Source organism: Cervus elaphus, chromosome 5 (assembly GCF_910594005.1).
Source record: "Cervus elaphus chromosome 5, mCerEla1.1, whole genome shotgun sequence".
Taxonomy (NCBI): Eukaryota; Metazoa; Chordata; class Mammalia; order Artiodactyla; family Cervidae; genus Cervus; species Cervus elaphus.
In genome coordinates, this window is record NC_057819.1 from 7,038,224 (window position 1) to 7,056,622 (window position 18,399).

At 50.9% G+C, this 18,399-nt stretch overlaps 1 protein-coding gene across 3 annotated transcripts in view; it reads right to left on the reverse strand.

Annotated features, from left to right (window-relative positions):
- SEZ6L (seizure related 6 homolog like) overlaps positions 1–16,872 on the reverse strand; it is a 187,569-nt gene extending 170,697 nt beyond the window's left edge. For all 3 annotated transcript variants that reach the window (XM_043901500.1, XM_043901499.1, XM_043901498.1), the window contains exon 1: positions 16,593–16,872. In XM_043901500.1, the coding sequence (XP_043757435.1) occupies positions 16,593–16,686 (94 nt within the window). In that variant the 5' untranslated portion in view covers positions 16,687–16,872. The remainder of the gene's footprint in view (positions 1–16,592) is intronic.
- Between the last annotated feature and the right edge of the window lie 1,527 nt (positions 16,873–18,399).

Consider the following 18,399-nt stretch of genomic DNA (forward strand, 5'->3'; position numbering starts at 1 on the left):
TCAGAGAGACGCAGTGGATTCGTTTAAAAGTCCTTCAGACACAAATAGAAATCCCAGGTCTGGGTCTTTCTAGAGCTATGTGACCCCTTGAGCAAGTCCCTGACCCCCTCCAAGCCTCAGTGGCAACTGCTGTAAAGTGGGCATAATAGTCTGTAAACCACGGGTCTACGATGGGGCTTTAAATGAGAAGGCGAGTAGAGGTCATAGCGTGTGCCTGGCAGGAAAGTGGTAAGCATAATTATCATGAACAAAGGCGTCATTAAAGGTCATGGTTTGGGGTCAAATAACCCGAGCACACTTTCCTGACGCATCAGAAGTCTGTGGGTGTGGTGGGGCAGAGCTTCCGGGGCACTAACTGCGGTGTAGGCCAAGTGTTCGTGTCTTTAAAAGCTCCCCCCGGGATTTTAACTCCCGTTTTAAGTCCATTTTGGAAACAACTGATTGAGCCCAGGCCACTAAACTTAGAGGTGCAGAAACTGAGGTCCAGAGAGGGAGAGCAATGGGCCCAAGATTGCACACAGCACATCTCCACACACACACACTCAGCTCCAGAATGCAGCTCTCCGACTCCTGGCTGGCTGGTCTTTCTGCTAGTCCATGCCAAGAAGTTATGTTAGGGTTAGGGTGCCTGGTGGTGGCTAAGCCCCCAAGGGCAGTGTGAGGGATCCTCTCTTGGCTTATCCTCTCTTTAGAGGTTAGACATGCTCTCAGAGTTCTCAGTTCCTATTTTAAGTATACAGCGGCCCAGCAGAACATCTCAAGTTCTTTGGAAACTCTTTATCTTGTTTATCGTCACTCACTGACAAGCTGAATCTTTCCTCCCCCATGGCTGGGCCAGGCCATCACTTTCACCCCCTTGTGCAAATAACAAGTGCTAGTTACAGAGGAGGCACCCCACCCAGTGCACGGGCCATTTGTGGATGCCTGATGGAGCAATGAATGAATGAATGAGTGTGCTGAATCCGGGAAGAAATGAAAGATCACCGACAGTAAGTTCCTTGAGGGCTGGCACTGTTGGTTTTTGTTCCAGGGCTTGGAGCAGAGCCTACCCAGTAGATACTCATTAAATATTTGCTGTCATGGTTGAATCAAGTGAATTTCCAGCACCCCAGTGGGAAAGACAGATGCCTAAACAAAAACCAAGAATAGTACAGGCTTGTTCCTACAGCAGGGGTGCCAGCCTGAGGCCTTGGCACTGGCAGAGAGAGAGAGGCGGCAGGGAGGAGGCATCAGGGAAGGGACCCCAGAAGTGGGTACGGGGTATCGGAGAGCGGGGAGGGAGCCAGCGGAAGACAGTCTATCTTGGATTAATTCTGGGCCTTGTTCCAATTACAGCAAAGAGACCCGAGAAGTAGAAAAGCAAGTTGCACACCAACGTGGGAAGCACGGTGCCATGCTGTAAGAATTTAAATTGTTTACACTGGGACTTCCCTGGTGGTTCAGGAGTTAGACTCTGTGCTTCTGCTGCAGGCAGTGGGGGTTGGATCCCTGGTTGGGGAACTAAGATCCTGCAAGGTACACAGTATAGCAAAAATAAACAAAAACAAAAACAGTGGATACGCTTAAATTGAAAGCAATGGGCCAGTCGTCTGCCAAAATGTCAGTGTCAGGAAAAACCAAGGCTGAGGAACCATTTCTTATATGAAAAATAGGGCTCATTTTCAATATCACTAGCCCCTCAAAGTTGTTTGCGGCCATCTAATACAATAATGGGTACTCTCTGCCACATGTGCACAAGTAAATGACTATTTTTATTACTACTTAAAATAAAACTACTCCAGGACCTGAAAGGGGTAATTTGTTTGCGGCCAAACCTCATTAACTGATTGTCCCAGTTTCTGCTTTATGGAAATAGTGGGCATAAAATTCATGTATGTACACACTGTCAGGTACAGCTCTGTAATTCTGTGCAATTCAGGATGTATTTTTCCCCATGCAAAAGAGAATGTGGTGCCCACATAATTGCCGTGAGTGAAATCAGTGATGTTGCTCTCAGTCCGTCCTGATGGAGCTCTCTTGTCTGTATCTATGAAGTCCAGGATGGTTCTTGAAAGTTCTCTTCAAGTGGCACAGTTATGTGTTCCATGAAAGAACACCCACTAATTTTTTTTTTCTAGAAATGAGGGTAGGTGAGACCAAGGCATTTTGTTTTGTGCAGATCCCAGCCAGGAACGACAGGCAGTGGCTCTGGGAATTCACGGCTCCCAGGCCTGGCCCCTTGGGGAGAACCTCCTGCTTGCCTGGAAATCATCAGGTCAGCATGAGAGAGGATGGAGGAGAGAAGAAAAAACTTGCATTTTTCTGTTACACCTGAGTTTGAAGAATGGTTAGCAGTTAAGCTCTATGAAGGCAAGATTATGTTTTATTCATCTATCTCTAGTCTGTGCCAAGTACCTGGTACAGAGCAGAAGGTCTTGCAGGATGAGAAAGTCGGTCTTGAATGAATGAATAAATCCTAAGTCACCACCGTTTAGCCAACTGAGCCTGTCAGCTTCCTTATCTATAATCAAATGCCTGCAATATGAAGTTCTGCTAATAATTAAGCAAAATCCTACAAATAAGCCACAGCAGGGATTCCCTGTTAGGGCATTAGAGGAGATTGTTTCCTTCTCAGCCTTTCCAGAGATCTACTTTAGAAACAGGGAAGGGGCATAGTGGAGAGACAGACAGAAAAGACCCAGACTGTGCCCTCTGTAAGCCCCTGATGGCAAGAGGGTCCTGGTTCCTCATCTGGGGTTCTGTGGCTGATCTGAAGTGAACCTTGCTCATAAAACACTAGCCAGGGAATGATGGCTTCACCCAGCTGGATCCCTGCATTCTTCTTAGAACCTCAATTTTATGAAATAAGATGATAAAATACCTTACATTGGGGAGCAGCATTTAGATACAGCTACTGTAAAGTCAATACACCTCTGTGAATGAATTCCCCTAGAACGCTTTATCTGTGGGGTTCAGGCAATTGTGAATTCTGTTCCTGCTGGTAATTATACACAAGTCCCTCTTCCTCTGTTGAGACTCCTGGGAAAGGTCATTCATTCATTTATTCATAGCCATATCTAAATCGAGTACATAATTTGCGTCAGGCACTGTGCTACTTCTTGATGGACAATTCTTTATTTCAAATAGATGAAAAGTTTTTTCCACAAAGCACAAACAACCTCCCATGGTTATGCATCTAGAAGTGATGAAACTAGGTTTCAGACTCTAGTCTCTCTGACCCTAAACTCTGAGCTCTTGGCCACTGCCCTACAGCCAGCAAGCACCAGCTGACGGCCTGATGTGCCGCGCTCAGCTGTCGGTGACACAGACTTGAGGAGTTCTTAGTCTGGGAGGCAGACAACTGTACCTTAGCAGGCATGCTGATACTAAGCATTTCCTGCACGCTAATTAAGAAGGATTGCATTTCAGCAGTCATTCAACCAACAACTTTCCATTTATTGAGCTTCTATTTATTGGAGATGGACTGTTGAGTGGGGGGACTGAGAAAGAAATATGATCTATTCCTTGCCTTGGAGGACCTTGGAGGACCTTGAGGCCTTGGAGGACCTCATTGTCCAGAAAGAGGAGAAAGGAGAAAAGCTTCCCAACACTTGCATCTGTGGGGAAGCAATTGATGATGGCCCATTTATGTATCCCATAATCAGACACCTGCTGTGTCCTGACACAAGTCTAGGTCCTGAGCTCGAAATCACTCCCTGTGGGTACACACTATAGTGCATCCTTTTGGCTTTTCTGTGGTATCAACCGTAGGTCTAACGCAGGAGATGTAAGAGATGCTGGTTTGATCCCTGAACCAGTAAGATCCCCTGGAGGAGGGCATGGCAACCCACTCCAGTATTCTTGCCTGGAGAATCCCATGGACAGAGGAGCCTGGTGGGCTATAGTCCATGGGGTCGCAACGAGTCAGACACGGCTGAAGCGACTCAGCACACATGCACTGTAGGTCTAGACACATGTTTAATTAATAAGGATGATGATACATGTTACATATATTATACGTGTTCCTACATTACTGAGCTCCTACCATGGGTGCCAACCACTATTCTGCAAGTTTTTCAGAATTAACTCATGGCTCCTCACTGCAGTCCTACAGTCCTATGTGGGTCCTACAGACCCACACATGGGTCCTCCTGCCATGCTCACCTCACAGATGAGGAAACTGAGACCTAGAGAGGTTAAATTCTTTGCTTGAGCTTACACAACTGGCTGAATGAGAGGCCTGAGGCTTTCTTTAAAAACAAGCACAACAAAAAAGTTATTTCTAACTCCAATGCAAGTGAAAGTATGCAAATTAGCCCCAGCACATCATCTTTTATTTATGCCATAAATTAGGCAAATTTCCCTTCCAAAGCCCTGGAAAATGAGGCCTGATTCCACATATTTTGCATTCGTTTCCAAGGTGGCTGGCCCCCAATTAGCTTTACAGTTTGGAAAACCTGCTTTAAAGAGGGGCACAAAGGTGGAGGCCTGATCAGCAGTCCAGGGAATGAGAGGTAGGAGGAGCACTGGTCCTCTCCCTGGGCAAATCACTTTATAGTTTGGGGGTGCACTTCCACTTCCAGGGCTGCCATGTACAGGTGCACAGGTTGTGCACTGCATCACTTCAGGGGAGGTTTCTCGGACACTGCAGTATGAATAGCTCCTCCTGCAGTTGTGTAGCTCAGTGGTTCTTTGCATTGCATTCTCACAATCCACCCTGTGGAGGGAGGCAGAGGAAGCACTGTGTTCTCATTTGGCAGATGGAAACCGAAGCTCAAGTTGATGAGAGCACTTCCTTCAGCAACCCATGATGACGCACAAATGGCAGAGTTGGGATCCACATTCAGGCCTCAGTCCTAACACAGGGCTGAGCTCACCAGTCTCAGAAAGTTCACCCTGAAAACAGTTCTTTTTAAACACTTCCTTCCATTTCCATAATATCAAAGCTTTCGAGAGAACACAACCTTATAGAATAGCTGTGTTATTGAAACCCCACTTAGAACCACATGTTTGAAAAAGCACATCTTGTTTTCCCACTGACCTCCAACATTGCTTTGCTTCTAAAGGTCCGGTTGTCATTCCGGAGATGAACTTTCACAGGAATGGGCAGGGCTCCTGGGACCCTAGATCTTGGGTGAAGATCTTGAAGCTTCTCTTCACTTGCTACCTTAGCCTGATTTCCAAAGACAATGAGGATCACGTTAGATACCTGAAAGTGAAAGTGTTAGTCACTCAGTTCGTGAACCACTCTTTGTGACCCCGCCAGGCTCCTCTGCCCATGGGGTGCTCCAGGCAAGAATACTGGAGTGGGTTGCCATTTCCTTCTCCAGGGGATCTTCCTGATCCAGGGATCAAACCCGAGTCTCCTGCATTGCAGGTGGATTCTTCACCCTCTGAGTTACCAATATACCCGTTTATGAGAATCCGTCTCATGGACTTCTTCCTTAGATCGTTCTTTCCTAAGTTTACCCAAATGTGAAGATCATGCCATTTCCCACAGATGCTCTTCCTGTGCCCCCCGAATCTGAGCCATTCATGGCCAAAGAAGGCCTTTCTTTCTCTCTTTCTTCATTTCTTTCTTCCTCCCTCCCCTCCTATCTTCCTCTCACTCATCCACTCAGCAGAACAGCTGAGAATAGAGAGACAAGCCCTGGCCCCAAGGGTCTCACTGTCCAGTGAGGGGGCAGAGACAGACCTCCGACACTCAGGATACACTGTGATTCTCTCGAGCTCTCTGGAATGTGTTTGTCAGTGAGGCCTCAGCTTGATGAATATGGATGTGCGGCAAACGAGTTCCAGAGCCACATCTTCGCAATTAGGAGGGCTGAAGAAGCAGCTATCGAGGCCAGCGGAGCAAGTGTGTGAAATGTCATTAGCGACGATTGCTCAACCCCAAGTGAAGACCTGAATGACCCAGGGTTATGCCTCATGCAAGCTTATCACCCCAGCGTGCACAACTGGATCAAACACAGACAGCCAAACCTACTGCCTGAGCAGGACAAGCCATGTTCCTCTAAGGAACCTGAACTGGGAAACACGAAGAGGCTGGGTGCTAGCGGTATGTCTAGACTGCCAGGACCCAGTATCATCCAGTAGAGCTTTCAGTCAAGATGGAAACATTCTCTCTCTGTGCCATCCAATCAGGGCAGCCGCTGGCCACACATGGCTACTGAGTGCCCGAGATGTGGCTACCGGGACTGAGGCAGTCACATTCTAATTTGATTTAATGAATTCAAATCTAAAATTAGATAGCCACACATGACTAATAGCCTCCACAGGAGGCAATGCCAACTATAGAGTTTGAGCTGGAAGAGAGGTGGGCATGAGCTGCTGTATCCGCCCACCTCGCTCTCACCTCCAGCCCCAGGCATGATCCCTGGTGTCCTACTCGCCCAAGGCCGGCCCTGATCACATCAGTTCTGCCTCCTGTGACCCTCCATGGCTAGCTCTTGCTTGCCTGACTCCAACCGTCTGCTTGCATGGTTCCACTGGGAAGCCACGGTGGTCCGCGTGTCCGTGGAGGTGATGAGGGAGATGGACGGTGTGTGAGCAGAAGGGGACACAGTCAGTGGAGGGGTAATAGATGCACAGAGGGCAGCAGATGCCATGAAAGAGAAATGGACAAAGGAGCCAGGCCCCGGAGCATCCCTGGTCCATTATCTGAGGTATCTTTTGAGCAAGTCTTGTTCTCAGGCTATCCTGAGCAAGTCCTTGATCTGTACAGCCCAAAGAAATCACGGTTCCTCTCCTGGAAGCCAGCACAGATCTGGGAATTTGAGAGTCAGCTCAGAGCAACAACAGCAGCAAAGCATCAGCGTCATCTCAGAGCGACGTGACTTGTCTGAGATAACACAGGCGGGAAGGGACACTTGACTCCAGAGCCTGTGCTCTCTACTTCGCTTCACTGCCTTGCCCAGTGGGGCTCTTGATCTTGGGCCAGTGCCTCATTTCAGCTGAATTCACCGATTTATGAGCGAAGCTTTGGTACGTGCCTACCCCCAAGCTGGGAACGGGTGAGACCAGACGAGGAAACTGTCACCCAAGAGCTCAAACCCACTCTTCTTCCTGCTCCAACTTGTCACAAGCTCCAACTCCCAGGTATTAGGCTGTATCCGCCCACCTCGCTCTCATCTCCAGCCCCTGGATCATCTCTGGGACCCTGCTTGCCCAAGGCTGGCCCTGACCACATCAGCTCTGCCTCCTGTGACCCCGCCCTGGCTCTCTCCACCCCACACCCCTGCTGGGTTTCTCAACCAGCCAGTCTCCATGACCCGTGGTGAGAGCAAGGAAGCCCAGGAGGGGCGCCTGGCCTGGGACCTGCGTCTCTGAGCCGCCCTGGCTTGCTCTTCCTTGCTTGACTCGAGCCATCTGCTTGGATGGCACCCTTCCCAGGTGCAAGCTGGTTCACCGGTGCCTCAAGAATCAGGTGCCAAGTCAGCAGAGGAGGAGGAAGCTACAGCTTGATTTTAGCTTCTGCCAAAGCTCCTTTCAAACAGTCGTTCCGCCATGGCCACATGAGATAAATATCCAACGTGGGTAACGGATGCTATTGTTTTAATAGACAGATGCTTTCATTGCCACATCTCTCTGGGTCTCAGAACATACACTTGAGGAGAGCTGGGATTCTGTGGTTCTTAAAAGAGGGAGAGAGTCGCTTTAGAATGAGAGTAAGGGGCTTACCTGATGACTCAGTGGTAAAGAATCTGCCTGCCAATGCAGGAGACACGGGTTCAGTCCCTGGTCTGGGAAGATCCTACATGCTGCCGAGCAACTAAACCCGTGATGTTCAAGTCTCTCAGTCGTATGTGACTCTCTGGGACCCCATGAACTGTATAGTCCATGGAGTTCTCCAGGCCAGAATACTGGAGTGGGTAACCTTTCCCTTCTCCAGGGGATCTTCCCAACCCAGGGGTCGAACCCAGGTCTTCCACACTGCAGGCGGATTCTTTACCAGCTGAGCCACAAGGGAAGCCCAACTAAACCTGAGTCCTACAACTATTGAGCCTGTCCTCCAGAGCCTGGGAGCTGCAGCTACTGAAGCCTGCATGCTCTAGAAACTGTGCTCCACAAGAGAAGCCACCGCAATGAGAAGCCCACACACCGCAACTAGAGAGTGGCCCCTGCTCGCCACAACCAGAGGAAGTCTGCACAGCAATAAAGACCCAGCACTGCCAAACCTAAATAATTTTTTAAAAAAAGAATGGGAGTGAGAAGACAGGAGTCAGAGGTTCCAGTTCCAGCCCTGCCACTCATGTGCAGTGGGACCTTGAGTAAGTCAGTCCCTTTTTAAGTCTCTTTCCTCAATAATATGAAAATATCAGGAAGAGGACTAAAGCAGGTGGGGGAGCTTGAAGAAGTGCTTCGATCTGAAGAATATTACAGACCCCAGGAAGCGGTCTTATTAACTCATTTTGCAGAGCTTCTCTGTACCAAGCCCCACCCCACCCCCCGATCCTGGAGAAGATGGACTATCATCCCCAAGAAAGGCCCAATGCTGGCTCAGAGTGACAAAGCAGTTTGTTCAAGGTCACACGTCTAGTGAAAAGCAACAGAGTCAAACCCATGTTGTTCTGACTCTGGAGTCTGGGTTTTCATTCACTTTGCTACTTTTTCTATTTTCAGCCGGGCATTTGCCGTTTTTACAGCTGCCGGGGATCCGAGAGAAGGCAGATTCTACAACAACCGTGTGGTGCCCAGGAAGTTAATAATTTGAAATGAGCTAAGGTACAGGGTAAATCATTGCATCCGACAGTCCCTTTGGAAAGAAAGATGCCCTTGGTAAGCACTCAATGAATGGTCCATCTTGTGGCCCTGTGTCTGCACAAAGGCCGTTTTCTCCTCTTTACAAAATTTCTCTCCTTCCTCATCTTCTAATTTTTCTTCCCTCTTTCCCTCTTTGTAGAATTCTTCAGTCAGTTCACGTCTATTATCTCACTGATTTTCCTCATGGCAATCCTATGAGGTAGACACTATTATCAGCCTCACTTTTCAGAGGAGGAGCCAAGTCTCACACCTTTGCTGCCAAAGACCACACCGAAGTAGGAGAAAGAGTTGGGAGTTAAATTCAGATCTCAAGATTCTACCACCTCATCACTAAGATTAAGACGAAAGGTAATTTAACAGAGTAAATGCACTTGCACTTACAATGGGTTAGATGCAGACTATGAGAGATATGGATAATACCATTCAGCTGAGGTTTTTGAAAAGTGGCTCAGACAATGAAGAATCTGCCTGCAATGCAGGAGACCCAGGTTCGATCCTTGGTCAGGAAGATCCTCTGTAGAAGGCGATGGCTACCCCACTCCAGTATTCTTGCCTGAAATTCCATGGACAGAGGAGCCTGGTGGGCCACAGTACATGGGGTCACAAAGAATTGGGCATGACTGAGTGACACACTTTCACTTCAAGAGAGATATGGATGCGTATGATTCAGCTGAGGTTTTTGAAAAGGTTCTTGTATAGTGGGAGGGAGGTGTGTAAATTGGTGACTCATTGGTGCATGAGTTGCCAGGAATAGGGGAACAGAATATGTTGATGGGGGAGACAGAAGATCATTCATAACTGGTATAAAGAGGAGAGAGACGGGGATGGTCTTATAGAAAAAGGTAATAGGATAATTTTGAAGGATGAATAGAAGTTCACCAAGTGACCAATACTAGCAGTAATGGCAACTTTTTATTGCGTGCTTGCTCAGTATACGTATCTACATATGTGCATTCTTAAGCTTGCAGGAGAGACATGATCCTCCCACTCTGCGTATCAGGCCAGAGTAAGCTCAGAACACTAAAGCAAATAGCTTAAGATCATGTTGCTAAATCAGCCAGCTGGGGATTTTATCTGGTCCTCTCTGAACTCCTTCAAACTCCTAGGATGACAGCACAGGTCGAAGGAAAAGCATGAGCAAAAAAAGAAGGGTGGCTTTACCTAGAAGCCATCAGAGTGGGTAGAGACGGTTAGGATGAACTGTTTCTCCTCTCTGTGATCTGCCGTGAGCTACCTGCCACCTGCCCCTGGGTGAGAAAGCTTCTTTCCTCCTGGAGGTCAAACTGCTTGATTTCTGGGTTTGCATCAGCTCTTGATGTAGCTGTTGCTAGGGGATACCTATATGCTAGCATCCTAACATTTAGAACAAACCTGTGCTTTGGAATCAACCAGTCTTGGGTTTGAATCCTGACTCCATCATTCATTTGCATGTGACACCTTGAGCAAGGCCATCATTTGTGCCATGGCACCTGTACCTTTCTAAGAATCAGTTTCCTCATCGGTAACATCTAGTTAGCAATATCATCTGATAGGGCTGGGAGAGGATCAAATGAGTGAATAAAGGGTAAGCACATGGATGATCCTCTGGCACAGAGTAGCCCACACTCAGTGGCAAACAAAACTATTATAGTTAGTAATTCTCTTATAAAAAGCCCAGGAAGAAACACACGGGGGTGTCTGGAGTCTTTCATGCCAGCACCCACCTCCCTGAAGCTTTGATTTTCTGCCATGCATGAAGCATCTTGCCTCCTGTGTCTCACCCAGCCTTGAGAGGACAGCATTGTGTATGGGGTAGTGGTTATTGTGATCCATTTTACAGATGGGAAAATTGAGGCTCACGGCCAAGAGATGCCTGAGCCCAGATCCTGAACTCAGGGGCTTACAGAAGCCAGTCTTCTACCCTGTGAGTTCTCCATGACTCGTTGAGTGGCCTGTGAACACGAGAAATTACAAACAGCCAAAATTTCAAAACCAACCAATGAACCGGCTATATCGCTCACCTTCTTTCATGAAGTCTCCTTCCCCTTCCTGGGAAGGAATAACCCTTATGCTTTTTTTTTGTTTGTTTTAAGAACCGTTAAGAGCTCGAGAAAGCGCTAGTTGATTTTGGCTTCTGTCGTGTTAGTCTTTGGAGTTGGGTGAGGTGGGGTTTGGGTCCATGCAGCCTGGCTGCACAGTGATGGTGAAGGAATCTGTTCATATTTCACTTGGAAATACAGCAGCACCTGCTTGGAAGGTGCCATCCCCACAGTCAGGCTCACAAACTCAGCAGCTGGGTACCTCTAGGACGTCCTTTGTGGTCCAGTGGTCAAGACTCCATGCTTCCACCTCAGGGGGCATGGGTTTGATCCCTGGGCAGGGAACTAAGATCCCATATGCTACATGGCACAGCCAGCAAAAAAAATAAAAAAGAACTCCACACCACAACAAACCCTGCGTCTGCACCTTCTTAGCTGACAACCGTGAGCTTCCAGAACGGATCACAGCTTCTCTAAGCTTTGGTTTCCTCATCTACAAAATGCAGAGAAATGGTGATGATTAAATAAAATAACCCATGTAAGGGCTGAACATATGTTAAGTACTCATTAGGTATAATGGCAGTGAATTAATTGCCTACACATTCATTGCAGCCTACTTCACTTTACCACTCACTTCAATTTGACCAGTTTAACTCGCATGCTTACAACATGCCAGAAACTATAGCCAGAGGATAGACACCCCCGCCACACACCTGACAAGTATGTACCAGCCTCTCCCAGGAGTCCGCAGAACCGGCACGTTAGCTGGGAGAACAGCAGCAAGTGAGAGGCAGTCGTGCGGGACGGGGTTCTAAAGGCTTCTGGCTCGGGCCTGGGTCTGATGCCAGATTACAACCACTTCTTGGCTTTGTGACTTTTGACGCATTGCTTAACCTCTCTGTGCCTCTATCTCCTTGGTCAGGAAGCAAGGATAATGACGGCATCTACCTCTTGGGGCTGTTGTGAGCATGCTCAGAACAAACCTCCATAAACCTTTATCACAAGGCTCGGAAGGAAATCAACACTCCGTAAATGCTGTGTTCATCACTGACACAGACCCAGTAAATTGCGTCACGCGGGTCCACTGACCTCACCCCAACACGTCAGCCTTTGACCCTCTCCTGAAAGCAGCCGGTCCTCTCCCGACCCCCACTGTCACCACCAAAGGGCTTCCGAGGAATGACAGTAACCAGAGGATTGTATGAATATGCACACCCCCCCCCCCCCGACCCCACGGAAAGCAGTGTTTACCCAGGGCTGTGCGCTGCAGCCTGTACTCAGCGTCTGGGCCTGGCTGTCTTCGGAGAGGAGTCCGTCGGTGTCATCACAGCCTCTAGTGGACAACAGCAGACGCTGTGGCTCACGGCCTTTTGTTCCAGCTCTCAGCCCCTTGGCAGTGGAGTCCAGGGGAGTGCAAAGAGTGTGGGCAGGTCCCAGGATCTTTCTGGGCTTCTCACGTGTGAGCATGCGTGTGTGTCTGCCTCCCTGCCCCACCCGTTTTCCCTGATTCCACAGGTGTGTGACGTCTTCCAAAAGCGAAGCCTTCTTTAGGATCGTCACTGCTCCATCGTAGAACTCTCATGTGCGGCTGCTGATACCTCGGGCCAGCTCAGATCCTGGCAGCTCAGGGAAGACTTCACCAGCTACCTCTGGCCAGAATGAAACACTCCCACCAGTGATATCTCTGCACCCCCACCCCCGACTCCCAAGCGCACATCACGTGGCAAGGACACTGGTGATTTACCTGCAGGTCTTTCTTGCTAGGCTACCATCACTGGGACAGGGACCTCATCACACTATTCTGTGTCTCCAGCACCCCACGCAGGGCCTGCCACATGCCCAGAGTGCGCGCGTGTCTGTGGCTCAGTCGCTCAGTGTCCGATTCTTTGTGACCCCGTAGACGGTAGCCTGCCAGGCTCCTCTGTCCATGGAATTTTTCAGGCAAGGATACGGGTGTGGGCTGCCATTTCCTTCTCCAGGGGATCTTCCCGACCCAGGGATCCAACCCGGGTCTCCTGCATTGGCAGGTGGATTCTTTACCACTGAGCCACCTGGGAAGCCCATGTAGAAAGTGCTTAGTAGATGTTGAATGAACGGATGGATAAGTGAATTTTCCAGAAGACTCTCTCCTTAGGTCTTCTTTCCAACCACTCTCCTGCCATCCTGTATCTTTGGAATAATGAACTCTGCTTCCTGGTGGTAATATTGAGATTCAAAGAGCTACAGGGAGAGAGTTTGAAAAGTCTGCACCAGGTGGTGACAATTTCTCATCTGGGACTGCTCCTTACCCTACCTTCAACCGTCTACTTGGGACTAAATTATCCAGGTGTTTATGTCAACATTTCCTTCACACCAGCTTCAAGGATCTGCTTTGGAGGGGCAGTGTGGTCTTTGAAAAGGAGGGAAGAGAAGAGAGTAAACGTTACTTGAATACCTATTATGTGCCAGGTGCTTTACAGGTATAAGTGTTATGAAATGACAGCAACCATCCTTCTAGGCTGGGAACATTAACCCCACGCCACCCCCATCCCACAGGTGGTAGAGTGGAGGCAGGCTTCACCTGTTGAAGATTACACAGGAACAATGAAGCTGGGCCTGACCCAGGTCACTCCGACCGCAAAGCCATGCACTTCTTTTCAGAACTGTTGAAATCTAATTGCAGGGTCCAGTCCAGTCAAACTCCTCAGAGGAGCCGTGCCATGGCCTCTTTGATGTTTTGCAACTTGGCTCCATGAAAGAAGCCACAAACTGGTATAAAAAAGGCAGCTGGACTCTGTATTCTAATGATGCCTTCCTCGGCTCGTTCTCCCTCCTCATTTTCGCCTTTCTTTCCTCTTGATCCACTGCATATGTCAAGCGCCATCAAATAACTTCTCTCCTAGAAACAGGAGAGCTCCATTCTACCGACCTTTGGCATAGCACACACCCGGTGGTTCCAAAGGTCAGAATTCGCCTTGTCTGCCCTCAGTCACCAACTGTGGCTTTGAGTGCCCCTAGTGGAAGTCTGTGCCAACAGCATGTCGCAGAAATTGTGGACCAAAAGTGTGGACCAAGAAATTGAGCCCTTTGGAATCACTTTTTGAGTAACAGGAATGAACTTGTGAGCAAAACTAGAAAACAAGCCATTCTAATCAGGAAAAATCCCTTTGCTTTGGAAAGAGAAAAGAGAGGAATGTAACATTTTCCTAACATCCGGCTGAGCCATGGGAACACAAGAATACATCAGCCTTTGAGGAGGTGGCCCCAGGAAGGGGCCGTTAACACTCCACAGGCCAAAAAAAAAAAAAAGTCATTCCATCATGAAAATAGTATTTTAAGTGAATCTAACAACAGTGTACATTAGAGACTGGAGGAAGCAGCAATTTTGAGTCTTACTAAGCAATACAGAATTTGCATTATTAATTCAAGGAAAATGAAAAGAAATTACACTCGGGCTCTGCAGTCTTAGCGCGTAGTTACAATTATTCCCCATGTGCATATCTTAGACAATAAGAAGCCTCTTCAAAAACAAGTTACACTTTATACTTATTCATGCCTCACAGCAAAATGGCCCAGAGAATCACGTGACCTGCATAAGAATTTAGCAACAAGTTTCTTTCAAGTACTGTATTTACAAATCTCCTCACTGCACCAAAAACAGAAGGACTGGCTTGCAACACTGAGTTAGATGAATGGTTCTCCAGCTGACATTAGTGGAAGTTGGGCTCCACGTTAAAAACAGAATGCATTGGGGGAGGTCAGTTGTTTCCAAATTCTAATTGGCTACCCTCCCTCCCTTTTTATGACTCATTCTTGGAGTCAGAACCACACCGTTATTAATGAGCCTTCTGAAGTAGTACACTGGTTGACTTTAATTTGGCAATGACCTGAAGTTAATGAAAAATATATGCCGGCTAGCTATAGAGTCAAGCAGTTGGAAAAATAATATGAAATGTCTTAAAAATTAAAACACACATACACATTTTGTGTGTGAAGCCAGGGGAGGAGGCAGGATATAAAACCCTTGCCTTGGATGACGATTCAATATGTGCCATTAAGACATTTTTTTCCCCCCCTGGAGGGGGATATGTTTTAGAGTGCCATCCTCAGAGGTAGAATGACTTTAGAAAAGCCAGCCAGCAAGCTTCCCATTCTTTTTTGTGTGTGTTAGTCACAACACAGATTCAAAAAGGGGGATGAGGGAGAGAGATCTGGACTCCATTCAAGGCCACCAAGCCATTGTTGGAAAAGACAGCTAATTAAGGAAGGGCATGCGGTGGTGGAAAAGATTTATTTAAGCCAGTTCTCTTCCCCCCTCCTTCCCAAAGAAACTGTCCAGACCTGGTGTAAACTGTGAATATTACTGCCTCATAAAAGGGGGGATTCTTTAATGATATGCTTTGTTAAACAAAAGGTGATGAATTATTTCCTTCGCTCTGCGCTCTGGGCTCCACGTTTACAGAGAAGGGGGTGGGGGTAAAATGCCTGATTTATGCTGAGGAGGGCACTCCAGGCTGTGGGGAAGAGTTGAAGAGGAGACCCGGAAACAGTGCCCGGGAACGCAGAGCTGTCCGCGGCCTTTGGTGCTGAAAGCAGGTGTGTGCGCAGGGGGTGTTCAGAACGCCCCAGGGAGAAAGGGCAGCGTCTGCCCTCTGGTTCAGGTTCTAGACGGCCCAAACCAGACAAGGGGATTGAGATGGACAGAGTGTGCGCCCTCCGGCTTGTCTTCAGCCTGGGCAGACCCTGCAGACTGCCTGCTCTTGCCCGCCGGAGGGGCGAGTTACTGGGAACGGGGGAGTTGGACCTTTCAAAGGGGGAGTTCTCCCAAGGCTCCCCTCCCCTCTGGGGTCTCCGAGTGGCCTGATCAAGCCCGCGAACGCTCCTGGGGTTAGCTTTGAATGAGTTAGGCGCTGTACTCGTCTCGATCTCAGCTCCCCCTCCCCAACCACCCGCTACAACTTTCCCTGTGGGCGCTCAGCCGGGTGGAGGAGAGGCTGGCTCCAGGTCTGGGAAGGAGGAGCGACCATCCTCCCCTTTCCAACCTGCAAGCACGTGCTGGGTGAAACTAGCAAGCCTTCCCCCCTCCCCCAACCCCCAACCCCCAACTGATAATAGTGTTCAGAGACGCCGGGCTGTTAAAGGGAGAAAAGGACAGGGGTGGGGGGAGTCGCTCAGGTTCCCGCCTGTGATCTAAGATCTCCTCTCCCTCCCTCGATAAGTTCGGAGAGCCCGGAGCCCCCCTCCACCGGCCTCCAGGCGAAAGCCACACCCAAGTTCTGCTTCCAGACACTTGGTTGGGATCTGTCCAGGGACCCGGTCTCCCGGGGGCAGCCTGAACCGAAAGGAAGCACGGTGTCCCTCAGTGGGAGGCCCGGGGACGACCCCCAGGCGCACTGTTTAAATCCATCCCTCAGTTGCACGGCGGGTCAGCTGCCCCCCTCCTCGTCCTCTCCCCGAAAGGGTGAGAATTATCTGGCACCCGGCCCCGGGGGTGCGGTTTGCAGAGACCTCCGGGAATGTGGGGGATTGCAGGCGACCCCACTCCAAGGAGACTCTCTGGGACTGCAAAAGGGAGTGAGCCCTGGAGCCAGCGAGGCAGCCAGGGAGCCCGCGGCCGAGGCAGGAGAGCGCCCGAGTCCTTCAGACACATCCCCGCCTCCACACTCCCAGCAACACGGCCCAAGGGGACGCGGTGCCCAGCCCCGAATGTGGGCAGCCGCCCCCTACTCCGCAGCCCAGCCGATGAGGGGCGATTCGTCCGAATCAGCCAGGACCACCCCCCACCCACCTCCAGCGGCCCCGCACTCGCGGCAACTTTGCCCCCTCCCCCGCCCCGCCCCTCCGGGCGCTTACCTCCCGCCGGAGCCGCCGCGGGGCTGCCCAGGAGCAGGGCGAGAAGCAGCGCGATCCCGCCGGGTCCCGCGGCGGCCGGCCGGGCCGCGGGCATCGTGGCTGCGGGGCGGCGGACGGCGCGGGAGCCGGGGAAGGAGGGAGGCGGCGAGCGAGGAAGGGAAGGAGGCGGCAGCCGCGGGGAGGGGGCCGCGGGCCGGGGCAGCCGCCGGAGCCCCCCGGAGCGGACGCGCGCTCAGCCCCGCGATCACTCTGGCCGAGCTGCGCCGGGCGCGGGCGGGCGAGTGAGGAGGAGCCGGCGAGCGAGCGAGCAAACGAGCGAGGAGCGGGCGGGAGGAGGGAGGGGGGCTGGAGCCGAGTCGGTGCCGAGCGAGCGCGGGCAGGAAGGGAGGGGGCGGGCGGGCCCCGGGTGCCAGCCTCCTCCCCTGGCCGCCGGCCCGTCGGCCCTGCAAAGTTTGACGCCGGTTCCCCTGGCGTCCTGGGGGCCGAGCGTTTCCTCTCGTTGGATGCTCCGGCAGCCCTGCGCGGGCGCGGCCAGGCTGAGGAGCATCCGGACCATTTCCCAGATGGTGAGATGGAGGCCTCCGAGCTGAGCGCAGCCCTCAGCCTGCGCTGCAGCCTAGAGTCTTTTCCATGGCTCACTCTTTAGGACCGATCCCAGTTTCAGCTCTCTCGGCCCCAGCCAGCTCGGTTCCCTGAACGTCCTGCGTGTTTCCGAAGTAAAGTCCCCATAACCTAGAAAGTCTCCGACTCCGGGGACCTGATGAGAACTGTCAATCTCCCAGCACGGTGCAAAGGACCGCAAAACCGTGCGTGCCCGACCCGAGGGCTTCCCACACCTCGGGAGCCCAAGCTGGGACCGCAAGTTACAATGTATGTACACTCTCATCGGGGCACCTCGCTCACGTTCCCCTCGCTAAGGGGGCTCCGAAGCCGCCGAAGCTTCCTCAGCTCGGTCCCTTCCCCGCGGAGCTGGCGTCCAAGGCCTTCCCACAGCCCTGTGCTCTTGACCAGCCCTGATTCTCACAACTTGTCTTTTCTCCGCAAATTGAGGCGAGGAAGGGAGCCGGGCAGAGGCTTGGCTGCACCCGGGCGGGGGACAGGCTTGCACCCACTCCTGGAAACTGTGCGGACCACCTTTGCAGACCCCCAGCCAGCCTCCCAGCGCCTTGCACCCCAGTTTAGAGACGCTCCCTTTCCCTCCCCCCATCCACCTTGCCACACTGTGGCCGCTGTTGCAGCCTGAGCAGGCAGAGGGAGACAGATGGAGAGAAGGTTGCAGGCAGCCGTGGGGAGGGATGTGTCTTCAGCGGAGTGGAGGAGACGGGAGTCCCTGTAAGGAAAGAGTGGGGGAGGACAGCAGGGGAGAGCGGAGCACTCTGGTCTGGGTTCCCCAGAGACCCTCCCCACCCAAAGCTTCCCCCGTCATGCCCGTCTTCCACCTCTTGTACAGGGTCCTCACTAGCGGTCCAGGTCTGCATCAGGTTCTGGGCAGGGGGCGGTGTAGAGAGATCCCCAATAAAACCCAATCCTTGGCTACAAGAAGTTTCCATTCCTGGCAGTAAAGCCAAGTGGTTTTGATAAAAGAGGGAGGCTGAAGCACACAAGAGCTGATTTCTCCTCTGGGGAGGATGCAGCAGCCTTTTGCCAGACTGGGGGCTCTGGGAGGTGTGACCTTGCCTGTCCTGCTCATCACCATCCACTCAGCGCCCACACAGCGCTAGCAAACAGCAGGCGCACCACACTGCTTGTTGAGGGGAAATGTAAGTAAGCACGGAAGATGGAGGAAAAGGGAGAAAGCAACGCGGGG